A 23187-nucleotide genomic window follows, 5' to 3' on the forward strand; every position below is an offset into this window, starting at 1 on the left:
AAGCAAGGCGATATATGCACTGATCATGTGAAATAAAAAAATATGAAAAAAACATCGTGAAAGTGTCCCTTTTCACCTATTTGTCTTAAAGTTGACTGGTTGTTAAGGACGCTACCACGTAGTCTCCTTCACAACCGGTTTCTGCCGTTTCTAACATTCATCGATATTCACGTAGACAGTATTAGACTTGCTACCAGTCCAAAATACGACCTGCCTATGTATGTTTAGGGCTGACACGTCAATTTGTATTACCAATAGGAAATACACAGGTCAGACATTTGAGAATAATAATTCTTTAAGATTTGGTAAAAAAAATTGTAGCCGCCTCATTAATATGCTACCTAATCAAAAATTTTGTTGAAATAAAATTAAGGATCGAATGCGTTTTAATGTCAAAAAAGGCAAAATTACCGTCAAACTTTAGCGAATTCTGCACCCTTATGAAGCCCTCCGGTGGTTGCACAGTTAAATCGGGAATAAAAATATCCGACCTTTGCGATCAAAAACAACAAATTACAACATTGGACCATGTTTGGACATACTATAAAAAAAAAAAAAACACTATTGCCAAATAATATAGAATAGAACATTTGACATCAACTTGACAAACTAATGAAGAAAATGTGCTCCATAAACATTAGGTAAGTGCATAAAACAATTCCTATTCAAATGCGTGTATAAAACTGAACAGGGCGACGGCTACAAGACTATCAAGATAAGTTCAAAGTTGCCAGATTCAAACATGAGCATGTATGCCTAGCACCTTCTCTTGGTAAAATCCTGATAAAATCAAGATTGTGACCGTCGTGTTATTAAAATAGAATTTTAAGCGTTGAACTTAACACAAAAGACCATACGGGTATGCTCTCCCGAAAGACCCCCCCCCTCCATTTTTGGATTCCGCAGCTCCAAAAGACCCGTGACCAAAATAGAGCTATAGGCGCAGGCGCAGGCATACGTAAACACAGAAACTTGACAATTTCAGCTCTAAGAACTACATCGCTCGATCATTCTTCACATGTCTGGTTTTTTCAGGCGTTATTCACCCAGAAAGCCAAGAAAGACCCAATTTTGACTATTCGCAGCTCCAAAAGACCACCTTTTATATTTATTGGCAGCTCCAAAATGATCCCTTTCCGGCATGTAGGCCTACCCCTGCACGCCGTCAGCACCCCGGGAGCTCAGTCCCGGACCCTACTAAATTCTGGGGAAGCATACCCCAGGAGCATACCCACCAGAAATGTATGTTGTGCCCCCCCCCCCCTCCCCGTGAAGTGGCGCCATGGGGGATCATGGGCGTAGCTAGGACTTTTTAAGGAGGGGGGGGGCAAAGGAGTGAAAGGGGAAACCCTCATTCAAGGGGGAAATCTTTAACGAAACAAAATAGGCTCAAAAGTACAAAAAAGACCCTAGTAAAATTCTTCAGGGCGACCGCATCCAAAGGGGGGGGGGCGGACTTTCCACAGGGGGTTGGGGTAGCTTCCCCCATTGCCCCCCTTATGTACGGCACTGAACGTATGAGAAATTTGCTCATTTCCGCAAATTAAGACATTTTAACAATTCCGCAATTTTAGACATTTTAAATAGTAGGCCTAGGCCCTAATAAAGTGAGTAGAAAAAGTGAATAATAAATAATAGTAGACCTATTACACCCCATAGATATTGGCCAATGTCAATGCACATGTGCATGTGGCATCACTCTGCTACCGGTATTTCTTTTGTGCCAGAAGAGGCATTTTAAAGGAGTATATTAATACTTGGCTTTTGCAATAATATAGGCCTACGTGCCAAAACTTGCTTGCCCCTTCTCGGCCTGCCTAAAAGTATACGGTTGCCATGTAGGCCTAGGGGACAATGTTTTGGTAGGCCTATGTCGATAGAGGGGGGATGGCATGTCAAAGTGGGGAGGACAAAGACTTGTTGGCCTGGGGAAAGAAATTCACCACCCCAGATGGCGAGGTGCGATAATATAAACTTAATCAGCGGTGAAAAGCACGAGTATAGGCCTACAATTCCGCAAAATAATAGGCGTAGTCCTACATTTTAAAGGTAACACGGAAAAATGAAAGTTAAAGGTTATAGCCCGGGGCAGTCATAGGCCTATAATTAAAATATTAGATGATGAAATAAGCATGATAAGGGGCTCACTGGGGGATTTCCAAATGGTGTAGGCCTACCAACTGAATTTCTTATAGGCCTAATCTTACCCCTTCCCCGGCCTTCATAATCGCCTTTGTTGTCCCTGTTTGTTGTAATATAGTAGGCCTATTAGTGGTTTAGCCAAACGCTGAGTAGGCCTATTAAAGACAAAATCTCATCCCGGGAAAAATCATCAGACATTTTACACGAATCTGATTACTAGCCAGGATAAGCCTATGATAGGCCACCTACATTATATCGGGCTTCAACTTTGTCAATTGGCCTACTGCTGTTAGGATCCTATGCCAAATACATTTCAAAAATATTAAATGACAATTTAAATGACTTATCCTTCACTTTTAGACATTTATAAACAATTTTAATTTTTCACACTTTGCTGGGATCACTGGATAGGCTAGGCCTTTAAAATTGTATAGATGGGAATGTCTAAATTGAGCGTAGGGCCTACGTTATAGGCCTCGCGCTGTGTCGGATAACGTGCAGGAATTTGTTCATGATTTTGACTGCGTTTCTATTCTGTAGGCATACCCGTGACGTGATTCCAAAGCCTTGTGCGTGTTATTTAAAAATCAGTCGTGTCCCATTTAATATGCGCCAAAAATTCCCCCCTTCGATCTGCCAAATTTTCCCAAATTCCTGTGCCCCCCGGCCCGGCCCGTCTTGGCTTGTCTAAAATTTGTTTTTTCCTTCTCCATGGCTCCGTATTTGATCTTAAAAATACCTAAATATATACCAAAACTCGCAACTCAGTATAACATAATGGATTGTGGGTGAACACTTGTCAAAATTGTCGTGTGTCAAAATTCGGCTACCGTTTATCGTGCAGAACTCTATGGAAATATACACAATATTTGATTTTTTTGCCTTGGATAGCGACAATCATAGGTAAGTTACAAATGATATGACTCCGCTTAAAATATGCTATCACTGTATCAATTTTTGAGTTCCTAGTTGAAATGGGTTAGAAAACAAAAGGTAAAATAGTTACCAAAATCGCAAATATAAGCTTAACGCACTTACTTAAATATGGTGGGTATAGGTGACGAGAAATGCAATTTTTTCAACATTGCTGTAGTATGGTTGTGGTAACCTGTTACCTATGGCTTAATTAAGTTTCAGTGAAATAATGTCGCTAGTTAAAAATACAAAATATAGCTCAACATTGAAAATAGAAGCATTTTAACCAGTTCGTTTTTGATAGATGTGGAGCACTGAAAATCACCAAGTTCATGAAGCCATCAGGAACCACTTATTCCCATTTTACATATCAACATTATTTCTCTAATGCGTTAGCAACACATATCCAAAATTTTAACGAAATCCGTTGATAGCAAGCTTTCCAAAATGAAGTGAATTTAAAACATCAGTGATGTACCACCTTTTGGCTTCTACCTTCAAAAGCATGTAAGCTACATTGATACCGATGCCACCAATAGAACGAGAAGATTTGCCCCTTCATTTTGCATACCACTATGTCCATTTTTTTTTTTTCTCATTTCTTCACAAAATGCAAAGAACCCGTAAAAAAATGCGATGGGTGTAGTACCCCCTTAATAGAAAACAAATTATCAATTTTCATATTAAAAACACAAAACATCATGCAAATTTTTTTTAGGTCAACCATGAATGATCCTAGCATTTAGGTCTATGTCCAGGGACACTCCAAAACCGAATTTTTTTTTTAAATTCGAGTATAATTCCACCCCCCAATTGTGAAAAAATTTCACCTAAAAAACGGGTGGGACTATACTCAGACCAATACGGTATGTCAAAATTAACACAAAAAATAGATGAAGACTACTTCAGCCTTTACCTTCTTGTGACCCAAATCTTAGTCATGATCTTGATGATTTAAATTCTTGGCACAATATCTATGGCACTGTTTGGCACAACACAGCACTCCACATTTTATGCTGTTGGCAGTAAAATTGATCAACATGATAATAGCCGTGTTAGCATAGCAACCAAACAGGGACATGCCTGGATACAAACTGTGTTGCCCAACAACTAGGTTGCTAAAATGATACCAGAAATATACATCAATAATGTACAGTATAATTAAATGTACTAGATTAACTTGAATAATTGTTAGAACTTTAAGAAAGTTTTAACACTGTTAAGCTCTATGAAAGATGTTGAGAATGTTTACAGGGATGTTGAACCTTTCATATGGTACCGTACACTACAAGTCAGTAAACAACTTTTATGCAAACATTTTTTTCAGTTTCTATTTATATATATATATATATAATATATATTCCACACAAAGTATTCCCATGGAAGAATGAATGGTGGAGGTGGTGAGAACTTTTAGCAGTGCATACTCCTACTCGACAGTAGGAGTTAAATTTAGACCTATATACATGTATTGCGGACATCTGATTTTCTTTTGAACACAGTAACGGACCATTGACTACCAGATATTACCATAATAGGAAATGTCAGCAAAGACCTGTTGAATATGCATTGATTTGGAAAGAAAGGTTAATTCCTTAAATTCATTCATGCAAATGCAATAGGGGTGCATTCAGAAGCAAATCACACAATTTATAATTTATTTGCCTTTGAAACAAGTTCAATGAACTGTGTTCGACCTATAAATTCAGTCACTTTCTTGGGGGGTTTATTACGGAATTGGAAATTTATAGGTGGTAATTTCAGTCCGGAATTATGTTGCATTGACATTGTCAATTTGCAGGGGCACTTATGCTTATATGGGGAGGGGTGCCGACTGGACACAACAGGTTGATGAAATTTGTTGAACATTGCGTTTAGCAACCAGTGGCGGGACCACAGGGGGCATGGGGGTGGCAAATTCCCCAGTCAGAACTCTTGCCCCCCTGTTGCCCCAGTAAAACCAAAATGATGAAAAATACCCCCGAAACAAATTCCTGGCGCCACCACTGCCAGCAATACAATTTTGCGCAGCCTTGCAATTATGTACATGGTACAATTTGCAACCAGCTTGGGAGCCTATCTTTTCAAATTTGTGGTATAATGTTGCCGACAAGTAAAGCAGCACATGAAGCACTCCCCTTTCCTGTTTCCCAATTAAGTGCATGAGCATGGTGAACATTTTCAAACTCTTAATGATTAATATCAAAAGGGATTTGTTATTTATAGTGTACCGAGTAAATAAATTTATACGAAATTTGCTACAAAGTAACCGTCAACATTTTTGCCCTTAAAATTTCCATGTACTTCCCCTTTAAAGTTATTATTTCCATGTACTGCTGCATAAGATGTATGTATAATTATTATGATTGCAGACAAAACAAGAGACTAATATTTGCACTTAGGTACTGCCTGTATCAGTGTATCTTCATTTTAGGTCATGTCAAATAAGTGGTCATATTCGCATCCAGATATTTTTGTGATTTCCAATAGAGAAGACTTTTGGCATGTTGATTTTTTCTCGAAATTTATGCCTTCACAATGTTATCATATATGACAAATTTTCATAATCACAATTTAACCTCTTTTCGTGGAATTCACAAAAATAAAACCCTTACAAAAATAAAACGTATGAGTGTAACTAGGAAATGTGATATGTGATGAATTCCAAACACAAGAAAAGATAAAAGATTTAAACAGTATTTGGGTATGAGGATTTTATCACCTTCATAAGTATACTAGATACTACATGTACATGTATCTGTAATTCTGTCATTAGTGGTGTATTCAGTTGTATAAACAGACTTATAAGGTGTTACATGAGATGTATAATTAAGTGATAAATGTTGTAACTAATTTTGCATTTTTTTTCAAAAAATAATAACACACTGGTAACAAAAGTTATGTATATTATAGGGGCAAGGAATCCAATTACTTCACTGAAATTTCAGCGATTCAAGACATGAGGTACATTCTAGCGGTACCCCTTTTCTTATCATAAGTAACTTACCACTTGTCTTGTGTCACTGAAATTCCAATGTAGTAACTGGATTCCTTGCCCCTATAATACTTTTGTTACCAGTGTGTTATTATTTTTTGAGAAGTCACAAATTTATCAAGGGGTGTAGTACCACCTTAATGTCAAAGTAAAATAAGCAACTTATCTAATCCATTTGGGCTGAAATAAAGATACAAAATAAACATACATGGGAAACAAACATAAAAAAGGGGAAAAGTTGATTCAAATTTTTTACAACATGTACACTACCAATTTGCTAAGACTTTATGGCCCAAAATTGACGCAGAAGAATTGGAGAAAAATATTATCAAAATGATTTCATTATCATTGCGCCAATTGTTATCATGAAGTACCGGTAGCTAATTTGACCCAAGCCCTTAACTGAGCATTGCCCAATAATGCAGGAGAGTGGATTTTCAACACATAACTTCCTTATACAGTGATAACTCAAATTTTACATTTAATGCCAACTGTGTATAGATTTATAAAAATGGAGACTAATACTGATGAATATCCATGGGGCATTAAGTATTTGTTCCATTACATGCCCTTGTGAGCGCCCACCCAGTTACTTTTTATTTTGCAAAACATAAGTGCCAACTGCCAACCCGATTAGTTTCTTTAAGCTTACCTTCTGAGTAAAGTTAAAAGCAAAAACCCTGCCCATTAATTTATTTCCACATAATGGTCAAAGCAGTAATTTGTCAACTTTCCACAAAACTTTCATAGTTATCAAATAAATCTTACAGGAAAATGAATTTTTAAAGTCGTCAATGATGCACTCAGTTTTACGTCTGTTTATTTCCAATGCTTAATATAAATAATAATAATGCTTTTCTCTTTCTTTTTCTCTCCCACTTACAGGTGCGGATTGCCAAAGATTTTATTGTGCATGCACCACCGGGAGAATTTAATGAAGTATTTAATGGTAAGAATCTCACAAATTTGATTTAGCTTTATATACTATGATCAGCTTGTAATAGGCAGGACTTATGGAGCACCTATGCTAACCATGCTTTTTTATTTTGCATGACTGGTGCTTTTTTTGTGTGAATTTAAGCAGGCTTAAGTCTGCATTGGCGAGCTCAGTAACGAAACCAAATAATACTTGCAAGCCTATACAAGCTGATCATAGTATACAAAATGTAGGGGTGTGTGTAACAAATGTCTAACCGCAATTCTCTACCATATTGCTCCATCTAGAAATGTTTGTCTTTTGGACTATAAAACCAGGTGGTGGCCGCATTGCATTCTCTAAATTCAGTAAATTTTCATCGTCAACCGTGTAATTGAATGGGATTATTTTGAAATTTTAAAACGCTTGAAATATCACAAACAAATAGGCCTACGTTGATAATAATATAAATACAAGCTAAAACCGTTGGGGTTCGATAATGAACCCCACAAAACTAACCGACTATATTGGAAAATGCCATACGGCCGGGCGGTTTCACGAGTTGTCGGCTCGATCATGTCATCCGCCTGTATAAAACATGAGTCATTGATTATATCAAAGTTATCTGGATGGTAGTAATACATGTAAAAATATTAGAAGAATTGAACTTAACACATGGTTATCTGTCATTGTTTGCTTTATTTAGATGTCCGTATCCTTGTAAATGATGACAAATTACTAAAGGAAGGAGCAGCACCGTAAGTATATGATTAACTGCTATGAAGATATTGTAGATAGATCAAGGGTGTTTTCGAACATCCTTGTTAACCCTGAACCTTAATTGCACAGTATATAGGAGAAAACTGATTTCTTTAGGTTACATGAAAAATTTGATTAGCATGTTTTGATTATGATTCTGGGGTTTTGAGAAACAATGGTGTTAAAGAAAATGCACCCAGCCAATCCCTGTTTAAGAATAGTTAGACATAACTACAAACTTAGCAACATACATGTACTAGATCAGTGATATTTTGGTTGAAAGATTTAAGGGCAACACTAATATTCATATTAGTTGTGGAACAATGCAGAGCACAGTGTTTGAAATAAATACTGTAAAACAGTGGTAAGTCTAGGCTTGATACAAATCTGCACTACATAAAAACATTTCACTATTAACGCATGATAAGGTCAAGATACTATGTGTTTGGGTGTGTTTCTGATGATTATCAACAACTGTCCACAAAATTGTTTGTTTATCAGTATGATTATTGATACAACTTTTTTATGTGCATCCCATTACAGAGCATTTATCCAATATAACAAGGACCAATTCACAACAGTTAAAGTAGGTGAACAACAGGTAAGCATACATAGGAAGATGAACACCATCAAAGATGAAGCATTGGAAAATGTGCTGAAATGTGTTAACTCAGTTGTCATGATTCTATTATAGTTACATGCTATGCATTTCGCATGGCTTTATAATATGCATAGGGAAAATGAGCTATTTTCAGAGTAAAATGCACGCGCCAGTTTTTGAAAATCCGCAATTTGCGTATCTATCTTCTACCAAAATGCATGATTTTTCTCCCCAAAAGTTCAAAATATGCAATATTAAAAAGTTTTCACTGTTTTTCTTCTATATTTTCTTGCAATTTTTTGTGACAACCTATTTTCTCTACTTTTTTTTAACATGGATTACGTTGCAGATCATTATGGATTCTTTGATTTTAGTGAAAACTTCGGGTTTGGGGAAAACGAGTACTTGAAAAATGTCGGACCTAAAATGCGCGATTATACCCAAAATGCGCAATTTGGTGTTTTTTGTGCATCGCACATATTCCTTACTTTATAATATAAGTGACCATATTCGACCACTAAGTTTAAATAATGCTTTCAGGCACATGATGATTTCTAATGTGGCATGTATAATGGCTGTGTTGTGCAAGACACCTGGTGTACAGATTCATGATATGGCATTCCATAACTGTACAAGTACATGTATGATACTGGCTTCAGTGATATATTGATTTAATGAATGATACTTTAATCATGTAACATCAAGAATTCATATAATTGTATAAATTATACTACTGTTAATTACAAGTAAAAATATCTTGCGTTCCATTCATGTAGATAAATTTGTTCGCTAAAAGTTACTATTTTTCACATTAAAAACAAATGAATAAAATATTTTGAGTGTGTCGGTGTGTTTATAAATTAATTTTCAGAATCTTTTATCTGCTTACTACAATGTAGTTAGTCTGTATAGTTTGAGGTGTAAATACCCATGTTTGAATTCCAATACCTTTTGATCCCACTATATTTTCCCCTTTGCATTTTCACCATAGACACTGGTAACAGAATTTGGAGACTTAGGCAACAATCGGTTCCTAGACCCATCTTCCAAACAGTCTTTCAAGTTTGACCACCTAAGGAAAGAGGCCAGTGAATTTTCAGAAGTTGATTCGGATTCCAGGGCGGAACCATGGAGGCTTGCCCTAGATGAAGCCCTTGCAAAATATAGAGATGACTATTATAAGAATGGAGTCACTGCAGTAAGTATCAAATTTCCTGAGAGAAAACTGTCAGCAGATTTGTATTCTGATGGTTATGTTTAAAAGGATTAAAAAGAGAAAGACCCTCAAAGCCTTAATGTACGATTTCTGTCAAATTTTAATTTTTTAAATTCTTTATTCAAAATGTTGAAATAATATTACACTGCAAGATTCTCATCTGTGTGACGCCGATGTCACCAGAATGTCACTCCATCGGAAACTACACCTCGGTTTTCCATATCGCCGGTCCGAAATAGCCGGGTAGCCAGCCTCCTAGGTTTCTACAGAGTGACTTGGGCGCGGGTGACTTCGCAGGAGAGTCACACTGGTGTGACTACGCCCTGGGCCTGGGTGCTCAGTACCGGCGTTTTGGGTTGCCGGTTTTGCTTTTATTGCCATATTTTTTATATTCTCTTGATTTATTCAAATAATATTCTTTATTTCTTGCTTTTTTAGGGATTTGGGAGGGAAATTGCAAACTGGACTTTAAAAATAAGGGAAATATTAGATGAATAAAATAAATTTGTTAGTAAAAGAAATAAACATGATCAGTGAACAAAGTAGGCCTATAATTCAATAAACTAATATGATGAATAAAATACATTTTTGTTAATTGGTGGTTAGGCCTATTTGAATAACTAAATAAATAAAAAGTTAAGAAATAAATAAATAGGAAGAAACCAATAAACGAAGAATGGAAGAAACAAAGAACCACTTCGAAAGAAAACAACTTGAGAAAAATTGCAAATAAAGAAGTTAAAAGTAGGAATATAAGAAACATGTAGGCCTATTGATGAATTAAAATATTAAATGTGTAAAATATTAAATGTGTAAAATAAATAAATACTAAAGTAATTATAACAATAATTCATAACAAGCATTAATATTTGCGTGATAAAAAATAAGACAATTTCAAACAAACATTGCAATAGGCCTATATTGATGTGACACCGATTTATAGGCATAATTTGATAACGTAAAAAAATCAACATGAAAAACAAATCAAATTAATATAGGCCTATAAAAATACCATTTTGAAAAACGGAAAAAGAAAATAGCACAAGCCAAAGTTTTGCATAAACTTACGGCAGTAAAAGTATAAATTTGCAGTAGACTTTTCAGGAAAGTGACAAGAAGTAAAACAAAATGCATGCTAGGCCTATAAATCAATATTAAATATCACAGAAAAAGTTTTGGCAAATCAAAATGTATAAATTGAAAATGCTAGGCCTATAATAGGCATACTTTGCGAACTTCGGCTGAAAATTAATAGGCCTATCTCTTTTAAAACATGTAAAAACACAATTCGTTTTAAATATAAAAAGAGTTTCAATAGGCCTAGGCCTATGTAACGTTATCATGCAAAATATGAAAAAATAGGTCTAATTTGATAGCAAAACATGTCATTAAACCATTGAAGTAAACAAAGCAATGATATAAGTTTTATAGGAAAACAAGCAAACAAATAAACAAAATAAAAATGTTTGAAATGAAACAAACAAATAAACCAAGAACAAGAACTGCAAATAAAACACACACAGTTGACGAGATTATTAAACAGGCAGCACGAAAATAATTAAAAATATAAAAAGAGAACAATAAATAAATGAAACAAAAAACGAAAGTCTCACAGTTGAAATATAAATGATAAAGAATGCAAAAGCACGATAAAAACAAAGACGGCAGTACGGCCACACACCCATGCACTGTACAGCATGCAGCATCAATCAATCAATTATAAAACCAACTCATTCCATTCATGAGCGTATACAAGCAGTAAACAAGCATGATACGCGATTTGTCATCATCGGGCGCAGATTTTGTAGATATACGCTGCGCGCCCCAGAGTGTTCGAACTCATAACAGGGTTCGGTCAACGACCTTTTGGCAGCGTAGTCACCTTGAAGTTCGCCGACTGGGTACCCAGCAGGCAACGCATGGGGGCACTGGCTACGGAAGTCACTTTGATGTGACTACAAGATGTGGACCACTGTCGGAATCTAGTCAGTGGTGTACATCATGAGTCGCCGATGCGGTATCGAGCAGGTAACACATCGGAGGCCAGCAGTTGCAGTCACTGTGTGATGACACTGCTGCACAGTACGCTACTGCCTTGTTTCCGATGTAGTCACTCTCTTGCAGTGACTCCGCCGGCCACCATAAGGTAGGTTATTATGGCGTGACGGCGGTGGTGACTGCAGAGATCCAGTGCGATGTAGTCACTCTGCCGCCAGGAATTTTGCAGTGTAGTAATAACTGCCGGGAAGGGCTGCTGTCCAATATTATTTAAGTTGCAATAACAAGATAAAGTGGAAAAAAAACCCACTGGTTATTTTGGCAGTTTAACATGTAGTTCTATGGGAGGACATATTATCATAATTTTTAAATTATGATAATATGTCTTTGCTATGTAACTTTGCTCTGTTTGACCTACAAAGACAACAAATTCGGCCGATTCCATTTAGGTGCAAGTTGAGACATATGTAAACATTACAAATATGCAAAAAAATCAGGTTTGAAAAAAATTAACCAATTTCATATTATAAGATCGTACATTATGGCTTTAAGGAAAAAATAGGTAATAGACCATTTAAGAATATCAATAGGACATTGTGTTTTGAAAAGGAACCCATTGGAATAGAAGATATCAAGAGCTAAACTTACTAGAATATCAGCCTAACTTTATCCAATCAGCAGTGATATGTGTCTTATGCTCAAAGAACAAGAGACCATATAGGCTATGTGGCACCAATGCATTGAGACTGCATCTCTTTTAGCAGGAATGGAGACTTTTCAGGCTTTTGCTTGAATTCAGGCTATTTTGGGTTTTTTTTCAGCCTGTTATGGGTCTTTCCTGTGCTTTTTCAGGCAGTTTAAAAAAAACATTCACATGCCTGTTTAAGTTTGCATGTGTGTACGCCAGCGTTTAAAGATGTGTCAAATGAAATGCCCACTGATGTCACTGCCACATCAGGGTAAAAAATAGTCTATATAGTATAGAAATTGAGATAGTGATCTGGATGTTGTACCTTTACTATCACTTATAAGTAGTCGGGACAAGTCGGACTATGCATCTCGTAAAATATTGCAAAATATAAAGTATGCGCTTTCAAGTCATGTATCGAACTGTGACACAAAATGTTTCTATTCAATACCCTGATTAAAAAGTTAAAAAAAACTTACTGAAGTTTTGATTTTAATACAAATGCAACATGGAATCATTCATAGGTCGCAGGTTATCAGAAATATTTTGTAATCCTCACTTAAATAGGACAACCTTTATCAGGAACATGGTCCCCAGTATGTTTTGTTTGCTTTAATATTTATACATTTTTCATTATTGTCTGGTGAACCACTTTGAAACTCTTTCTATTCCATCATAATATGCAGCCCTCGAATTATGCCGTGGGTGCCCATCCCCACTGCCGTAATGCCCTCAAAATATGTCCTTTACCCAAGGCAGTCACTTGCCGTGCCCTCTAATGAAGTTGCCGTCTGTGCCCCAGCCCTGCCCCTTCATTATAAAATTATCTATCTATGTTTGTGTGTGTTTTCTTCACTTTTGAGAAATTGCCTTGGTGTCCTTCTCAAATTTTCAACAGTTGCCATGATGCCCTCTTGAAATATTACAAACTGCTGTGCTGCCTTGCCTTTTCCGTGAAAATCCAAGGCAATTATTAACTTGCCCTAAAAAAGTTGCTGTGCCCCTTCAGATCCTTAATTCGAGGGCTGATACTATGTTTATCATTCATTCATCTTGTGTTTTGGTTTTCTCACAGGTGTATGGGAAGAGTTCAGGAGATAGTATAACATTGGTTGCTTGCATTGAAGATCACAAGTTTGAACCCAATAATTACTGGTAAGCATACGCTGTCTGATATTATCAAGGAAGAAATATATATGTCCAGAGATTGACAACATTTCTGTTAATCATTTATACGTCATAAGACATAGTTAGCCATTTAATATAATTATGCATTAGGCCACATAAAATGAAAAGGTTTGTCTCAAAGCTACCAAATGCATTAGTAAATTTGTGCATGCTAGTCATGTCTAAATTGCCAAAAAGCCATATTTTACCATTTAAAACATGAAAGAATGTAGTGGTTTACTGTCTTTAAATGTCTGAAATTTCTTCACTGACTCTATTAACATTGTCACTCATTCCGGTAGTCTCTAGTTCAATTTTTTGCGTCGAGAACCGCGTAGGTTCTGAACCGCGAAATTCTGGTTGAATCTGCATGTCGTGTCAACAATTATTAAAATATTATTTAATATGAAAAAAAAAATAATAATAAAATGAAACCTGCATGCTGCATTAAGACTTTCAACACTTGAGGAGCTTTGAGACAGGCTTTTAATTTAATTTGGCCTTATTCATTTCATACAGTAAATGTGATTGGGATATGCTATTACGACAGGAGTCCATAACAGTTAGTAAGGTTTTAGCGGGTTCACCATCAGACAAGTTTGGAACTGTCAAGCTTTTGTCAGGAGTAGCTCCAACTTCTTCGGGACAAAGTACCTAAGAATGAGACATGAAAGCTGCCCCTTGCCTACTGAAGGCTCTGAAAAGTACCTTTCACTGATGACTGCCCCTTGTCAACAGAGAACAAGCAGACTTCGCCTATCTGCTAATAGGCCACCAAAATATTCACATTAGCAGATGGTTTTGTTCTGTGGTTTTTACTATTTTTGAAAAACAAAATAGTCACTGAAATATCAGAATATCCAAGCAGATACAAATGCATTTAGCTCCAAAGAAAATGAATCAATCCTATGTTACGCAAAAGAATTTGCAAGCACTGGGTGTAGTATGCGGAATACAGTTAGACAAGTTTTATATACTCTTGTTTACTTTCTGATTGGCAACCAGGGTTAGTGGTGACCTGCTGAGTCAAGGGGCCCAAATTGGCAAATAAAGGGGTCCAGGCATCTAATTCTACACAGACGTACAAAATTAAGGGGTCCAAAACACAGGGACCTTTTAAATCAAGGAGTCCTGGACCCCAAGACACCTTAAAACGCTACCCCTGTTGGCAGCATAGTTCTAAAAGTTCTTTGTGTCAGTGGTGCTTGTTTTCATCTTGCCTGTCTGTTTTTATCCCATCTTTTCAGGAATGGTCGCTGGCGGTCACAATGGTCAATTACATTTCAACCATCAGGGGGTAATACAGAAGCAAGAGGCAACTTCAAGGTACAGGTGCACTACTATGAAGATGGAAACGTCCAATTGGTCAGCCATAAAGATGTTAAAGAACAAATCAATGTGACGGTAAGTACAGGGCAGTTTTGTACTCGTAACATGGGGAAACATCCTCTAGCCTTGAGGTGAGTTGGTGGGCAGTAGCCATATTAAAATCGCAGTGATCTTCTTAATATCAATTCTTTGATCTTATAGGAAATGAGTCAAGGAAGCCATATTTCCATAGGTGTCGCAGGTCTTGAGTTAAAGCCAATACTATATCAAAACAAAGGTTCAGGGCAACCTCTCGATATATCATGCACATGGTTCAGGAATGACCTCTTTTATCAAGCCATACCGTTTCTCTTGTGTGTCAGCTTTATTTGTCTCAATATTTTAGTGCAAACACTACTAGGTTGTGCTCCACTCCAGCCTGCCTTAATCTATGATGAAAAAAAAATGGCCACCTACAGGAATTTAACTCAAATTATTTTGTCTACTTGTCAGATACTGAAGCTATTGTATTGATGGGTCAAATAGGCCATAGCAGTATTAGTGAATATGTACTTTCAAAAATCCATGTATTCATACAATGCATATTGCTAACCACAAAATTGTGGTGAATGCTTGATATAAGCATCTCAAAAAAAAGTAACTAACCCCCCTTGAATAATGGTCATTATTCAAAAAGGGACTATTGTATTACAAATCTGTAAAATGCGCTAGAAGCAGAATTTATTTCTGCGCATTTTGACACCTAATTTGATACAATAGCCCAGAAAACAATAAAACACCAGTCAATTTAATGTAGTGTGGTCCAGATTTGAAAGTTGCACTTACATACAATGCAGAAACACTCAGATATCATTACACAGATTTCCTTATATTATACTGAATACAAAATCAATACAATTTACTGCAACTTTCAAATCTTGGGTTACATTGATTTAAATGTACGTTGTGACGTCAATATTTAGTCAATTGCTACAAATGAGGTGTCAAAATATGCAGAAATAAATTCTGCTTCCAACGCATTTTACAGATTTGCAATACAATCGCCCATTTTTGAATAATGGTCATTATTTAAGGGGGGTTAGTTACTTTTTTTGAGATGTTTATTTTAAGTGTGTATGCAACAAATTGATGAAATATTGATTGATTTTTTTTCTCTTTCCCTATTCCAAAATGACAGAATGAAGAAGATACAGCCAATTCACTTGTGAAAGTGATAGGTGAACAAGAAGGCAGCTACCAGACATCACTGACAGAAGATTATGGAACCATGTCCAAAACAACCTTCAAAGCCCTGAGACGCGTCAATTGCCTCTCACCAGAACCAAGATAGACTGGAATAAGATAGCTTCCTACAAAGTTGGCCAAGAACTTAAAGGAGACTAATTCAGACATTTAGGGTTTTATTACTGGGCTGGGAAAATACTCTTCTACTCTAGATTCATCCCAAGGTTCAGCAAAAAAAAAATTGAAAGAAAGAAAATATTTTATATTGTGTATGTTACTCCCTTACATATTGTACTGTAGCATATCTAGAATGTATAGGAGGGGGAACACTACAAATATACAAATAGGCCTGTATCTGCAGTATCTTGTTAACAAAGCTGGACCAAGGCCTGCTTGATTCCTATTAAATTGGTCATGTTATATCTGTAATCTTCGGTAAATCAAGGTTGGGGTCATAATAAGATAATTAGCAAGCGAGTTTGTAATATGACTTAAATTGAAAACATGATTTCAATGAAGTTTTATAGGTGGCCCTGAATCAGGCTCTTCCTCTGTTTTCATTGGAAAATTTCCAATATAATGTTAAACTAGTCAAGATTTAGGCAGCCTAGGTTTGTGGAAATAAAAGTAGTGGGAAGGTACACAGTTACCCTAGCTTTCAGAGAAGAACGGTACTCCCTTGTCCGTGGTGAACATACATAGCGTAAAAATGGAAGTGGGGTTCTGATTAGCTGGTCATAACAACAAACTTGTAATCCGATTGGCCGATTATGTGTCAAAGCTGCATTCGGCGCAGAGCGGTGCTCATAAAGGGAATACAAATCTCTGCTTATGTCGCTTGTTTTCATCAATCTGAGCAAGAGAGTGCTGTTCTTTTCTGAAAGCTAGTGTGATACCAACAATGTACTTCTGCTTTTAGAGTTGGCATAACTGATGTACAGCAATGCTAGTAGGTGACGATACACACGCACATGCACAAAATACATCTATGCATGCATGTACACCCCCACATCTGATGCACACACATGAAAGCGTGATGCACACACATGAAAGTGCTTTGTCGCTAATCTTTAAAATCAGTTTGTTGTATAATTTGATAATAGGTGTATTCAGTTCAGGGGCTAGTAGTTGGCTGCAGTTGAGTCCATCTAAGAATGTTTTTATTACAATAATTTTATTTGCATAGAGGAAAACAGGATGATAGACAAACAGATTACAGATGATTATGAATATGGATATCTACATACACACTTGCAACGTTATCACCATAAATTAAATATCAATGTGAAGATATAAGTAAATAATAAGTAATAAGGATTGATATAATGTATTTAAAACTTTGGTATGGCCAAGGTCCACATAGGTACCAATAATTTTAGTTTCTTTTCAATCTTACTTCCATTATTGGGGTACATTGCTTCTTCCTGGGACACACATCACTCATTCATACTATGCTCTTGGGCAAATATAATGCCATTTTGTTGCCATTTTATTTTATTGATCTGTTTATATACACTCTAAGAAATAAAGGTTCTAGATAGAACCTTTTTTGTCCTCTCAGGAGAACCCTCCTCTTGAACCTCTAAAAAAGGTCCTTTAATTTTGGAGAACTCTTAACGGTTCTCTGAAGAACCGAAAATGGTTCTGTATCACATTTGTGGGGCCATTTTTGATGGTTTTGGAACAATATTTGGTTCTTTAGAGAACCTATAAGGGTTCTCCTGAGAGGACAATTTTAGAATCTTTTTAGAACCTTTATTTCTTGGAGTGGATAGCATTGCTCAAACAAATGTCAATTGGTCACTTCTATTGGTAGGACACCATTTTGCACATTTGCATGACTGCTGAAAGATGGAGGCAGTGATTTGCGATTCGCTGTGGATGTCAGCAAAACATTTTATTCTAAAAGTTGGTATGTGCGCCTTGAAACATGATGTGTCCATACGATGATGTACAGGGCTTATTGAGCTATTCCAGTTGAAATCCATACACCTGCCCTCTATGGAAGACACACCCTTGATCGTCCACACGGAGTGTGATTTCAAACAGGGTTACCTGAATGAGTGACTCAATTTGAAATCTACACCCCTGTGTGGGAGATTATAAGGTCATGTCTTCCATAGATAAGGTGTATGGATGATTTCAACATGAACAAAAATATCCCATTGTACCCTTTTGACATTCTTACAAGTTGTATCAAAATGATTGGAACCCCTCGGTTTTCATCGATAATGGATGAGCCTGACACATCGAAATTCAACATAAGATACAAACAATTTGTAGATTAATTGTAAAGCATATCATAAGCTATACATTTCGGACATTTCAAGAATATCCAATGTTGTATTTGGTAGAGGCAGGCTTTTCAATAAACATCAAAATAGGTGGGTACCAATCATTTTGATACACCCTGTATATATAACGGTACTGCAATTGTCGCTGGTTAACCTTTTACATGGTTACAAACCATTATGACTGTACATCTCACTCAAGGCACATACTCATGATTGCTATTGGAAGTAGGAACTGCATACAATTATGGCCAATTGTCTTTAGTCCTAAGTATTATTGACTGATGTGTGATAGGTAACATTAGGAGCATGTACTGCCAATGTAAACTACCTGCAAACCACCTGTCAACGATAATATTAAAGTAGCTATTTAAATCCAGCGTGGGTTGCCCTTTATAGCAGTGCCTGATCAATACTCTCTCCATTGTTTTTATATTAGACAAATGCAATCTTTCTACTCATCAGTTCCATGACCAATTCGTACATTGTTCTGTTAATAGATTGCTTGTGAATATATTTTATATTTCCTTTAGTGTTTCTTTTTCTTTTTTCCTAGTGTTTTTGAAAAGAATTTTTTGTACAAATGTGTAAATCCAGAAAATTGTTTTGATTATATAAAAATTAACCAAATCAGGTGTGGGATAAACTGAGAATTCCTTCATGTTTTGGTATTATAATATTAACAACAATAATATTAACAACAATATTATTAATAACTAGATTAACAACTAGATTAATCAGTCAAATTTACGTTAGTCAAAAACATTCAACTTGGGCTCAGCATGTGTTGTACACTCTAAAGATATATCACTAAATACTTACACTATCTAGGTAATTTACATGTAAGGCCAGAGATTATATATCATATGTTTGCCATTATGATTTTAGTCTTATGTCAAAGGTAACTTATGCTACATTACTTACCTATGATCATGGACAAAGGAGATAACAGACAAACTCCAAACAGTCAAAGTCTCGGCATCACCTGATAATGAGGGCCAATTGTTCCATGAAATGCGACAGACGAAACTACTACGCACGTACCGCATATTTTTACGGTCTTGCGTAAACGTGAAGACATGCAAAGCTCTATCGCATAAGGCATGCAACGCCGGCGTGATTGTTAGACACAGCACAATCGAACGATCGGCCCTCGTGAATATGCGAGAATTCAAAACATACAAAACATGTGGAGTTTGGTTGCAAATAGTCTGTAGTAGTAGTCTGTGCCTATGATTGACAGTTTGACACACAGCATTATGCATTTGCTTAAAAAAGAGAGCCCATCACATTAAAGGTCATCAAAGTTTAGTCTTTATATTACCACCATTGCTAGGGCTTGTGGCCAAATGCTTGAGTTTTACCTGCAAGGTGTTATTGTGAAGACAATAGGGTGGTATAGTATTTGCCTGACCTGTGACATCAACATTTGATTCAATCAGTAATCTTGGAACCATTCAATTTTGAAGCTTTGGTTCTTAGCAAGTGTTATGAAATGTACTGAAGGTTGTGGACTTATTTTAATTACGTAATTCACACAATTTCAAAGTAATTTTCAGATTTCATAAGTGGCACCTTCGTTCGCCATTGATGGCAAATGTTAAATGATGGGATGATTTTATGACTCTTGTTTTGAATGAGGGTGGCCTGTTGGAAGAAACAATATTTTTGATGTTGCCAAATATTGGTTGAATGGGAAGTACCAGCATGCCAAAAGTAATTAACCAAGGAATCAAATTCATACTGTTTTAAGCAACTAATATAACATTTTTATATTTATGCTGTACTGAAAAGTTATAATAAAGTTAAAGCTACATTCAGAGAAATTGTTTGCCAAACTGCCCCAAGAATTGGATCAATAAGCAGTGCACAATAAGTTTCATTAAATAATAATATCTCATTATTTTTCATGAAATAGATCAAGTAATTTTAGTGTCCACCCCATTGACCTACCATAATGCCATCTGCTAGTGTACATGTGTTGAGCATGGTTTGCAAATTTGACTTGTGAACAGTGAACTACCATGATCTGATACTAGACTCTCTTGACGCAAAAAAACAAGTGTTACACTAATTAGGTCAGTTATTGCATTAGTAAATATTTTATCAGAAAGAAACTGACAATTGTGGGGAAAGTATGGTTTGGCAGTAACGGATCTTTGAATGGCGCTTTAAAGAGCATTTTTTTTATCAGGTGAATGCAATAACTAGCCCAGACAAAGCCATCAAGAAAAATGTGTCCCATAATTATGATTGTTTCCCTGATGTGTGTCAACAGATGTGCAAAATGACATATATCCATACTTATATGAACACAAGTCACTTCTATTTCATATAAACTGAGCTCAAAAAGAAACTTATAATTTTTTACAACTTGTGAATCACAAGGTCATATCTTAAAATGCTGTCAATCAAAATGAACCAAAATTGCACACAAGATCCTTGCACAGATGATAAAACGGTGCTGCTTTCTGCTTTTCATACACTTTTTTCATGAAACAGGGCTGGGCTGTGAATGTGGTCCAGGAAGCTGTCCCATGTCAGTGCATTTTGCTGTTGTGTCAGTTGGATAACTGCTTGGTTACTGACATGTGTTAAGAGTAGAGTATTGAAGTAAATCTGTGTAATTTTGGTTCCTTTTGATGGACAGGATTTCAAGATATGACCTTGTGAAAAATTATAAGTTTCTTTTTGAGTTCAGTTTACTACCACATTCACCTGACTTATATAAAAGCTTATCATGTTGTAATGAATTCTATTTTTTGATTTGAATATTAAATTGTGATGTTGCCATACAAAACAATTTTTGAATTATTTCTGCAATGTGTTCAGCTTTTGCTGTCACCATTATTTTTGTTCTTGTTATTTTGGTTTTACTACCCAATTGATTTGTTGACATGTTTATGTATCAGGCATATTGATTGGTATGGGAATTTTAGTAATGCAATTATTAAAACAAAACAAAAACATAATGGATGTTGTACTTGAATTTTGTGAAGATTTGTTTTTGTGTCAAACATGTATGGAGGATCATCAATACCACTTGGGTTCAAAAATCACCAGGTTGCCAAACAGTAAAATTACCTGTGGATCATGATATGGCACTTAGAATGACCTTTGACCCCAAGTCTATGAACACACCATAGCAATGAAGTTATGTATGCAGACCACCAAATAAGTTCTCCTTTGAAAAGCATGCAAAATGATTTTTACCCAAATTGCAAAAACATTTTTGGTGAAGTTGATCAAAATTTAAAGAAACAAGTCCTAGATATTTATATCTAGTTTTTGAAAATTAAAAAAAAAATGTTACGTTTCCCAAGAAGATTTTTTCTTTTCTCCCAAACTGAGCATTTTTGCCCAAATTTGACTTTGCAGATGGATTTGTCAAGTCTTTGCCATCCCATTCTAACTAATATAGTTATGCAGCGAATTTAAAAGGGCATTTCGTGATCCACCGCATCATCCCCCCACTTTTCTCAAAAAAAAGTTAAGATTTTTCTATCACTGGAAACCTTTGGCTACATAATGTTAATGTACAAAAAAATTTTGCAGATTAATTCGTTTAACAAAGATATCATCAAATTTGAATTTCGTTCTGGTATTTTTACCAGAACGAAATTACAACACGATTTTGATTTAAACTTTTGATCCAACAAATTACAACACATTGTCTATGGAGCAGTGTAATGCACATAATCATGCATAACTCACAAACGCAAAATCGGAATCAACTGAAATTTGGGGAATAAGCTTTTTTTGTGGAAATCTACTGAAAAATGTCATAAAACGAGGATGCTAGGATCACGAAATACTCCTTTAAGATAAAGGTGGAGTAAAAATACAATGAAATACACGTCACATAACTTCAGAGCTTTATAACCAAGTATGCTAGACTCAGTAAATGATAGCATAATGAATGCATTATAAATAACTCAATTTTCGCAAATGCTTCCAATGGACCCATTGAACAGATTGTGTCACATATCATCTAATTTGTATTTTCGGGCTGTGTCTTATCAGGCACCACTGGGGAATAATTTTTTTATATGCAGGAACTGGGTTAAATGCCACTTTTCTAGTATTAAGAACAATGAAATAACTGGCAACCTATACTTCGATCAGCTCGTAATCGGCGGGCCTTATAACATTGTGGATTAATATCAAAATATTTTATTTTGTGAATTTTCTTGTGACGTCTCGCCAGAAGCATCACAAATTATAAATTCAAGTCCTATACTTTGTCTACTTTCTTTAACACACAAAATAAAGACCAGAAAGATAGCGCTCTTAATGTGGGTCTACTTTTCTGCGTAGTGGTAAAAGCCTAACATTCCCCGCCTATTATGAGCTCATTAAAGTATATATTCTTCTTCAATATATTTTTTTCATAAGTAATTGCCAGATCACTCCCAAGTGATAAAATAATACCTCCTCCTGATAATATTTAGTGAATAGACCTATGATTGAAAAATTAGTGATTCAATTAATGATTTATTTTAATGATAATAATCCATCAGTTATTTGTTCATTGCATCAAAACACTAGTGATCAAAATGATTTTTACAATCACCATTTTGACACATAGAATTAATAATATCGTGTAGGTAGGCCTAAATCAGAAATGGTCTAATATCAAATTCTTTTAATTTAGTTAGGTGTCTGCCTTTTGAGTATGTCTTTTGTTGCCGATCAGGCAGAAAAATCTTTTGTTTTTCCGTCATCATGTCAGGTGAAAACTGGCATCGGAAATCACTTTTTCAATGGCTTAAACCACCAAAAATGTGACGAAAAATGGCTGAAATTCAATTCTGTTTAATAAAGGGGCACAGAAAAAGACTGAAATTTTCCAAATTTTCAATAAAGTTACATAATGAATTATTTTTGAAAAATGACTTTCTGACGCGGCATAAAAAAGGTGACGCGGGCAGGCGACAGGAAACAGG

General features: G+C 35.8%; 1 protein-coding gene across 1 annotated transcript in view; it reads left to right on the forward strand.

Annotated features, from left to right (window-relative positions):
* LOC140148358 (F-actin-capping protein subunit alpha-like) overlaps positions 1-21213 on the forward strand; it is a 31485-nt gene extending 10272 nt beyond the window's left edge. Inside the window, 8 exon segments of the mRNA XM_072170284.1 lie at positions 6938-7001; positions 7675-7726; positions 8271-8328; positions 9320-9526; positions 13306-13385; positions 14645-14801; positions 15904-16023; positions 16026-21213. Of these exon segments, the coding sequence (XP_072026385.1) occupies positions 6938-7001; positions 7675-7726; positions 8271-8328; positions 9320-9526; positions 13306-13385; positions 14645-14801; positions 15904-16023; positions 16026-16109 (822 nt within the window). The 3' untranslated portion in view covers positions 16110-21213.
* The last annotated feature ends 1974 nt before the right edge of the window (positions 21214-23187 follow it).

Source organism: Amphiura filiformis, chromosome 3 (genome assembly GCF_039555335.1).
Source record: "Amphiura filiformis chromosome 3, Afil_fr2py, whole genome shotgun sequence".
Taxonomy (NCBI): domain Eukaryota; kingdom Metazoa; phylum Echinodermata; class Ophiuroidea; order Amphilepidida; family Amphiuridae; genus Amphiura; species Amphiura filiformis.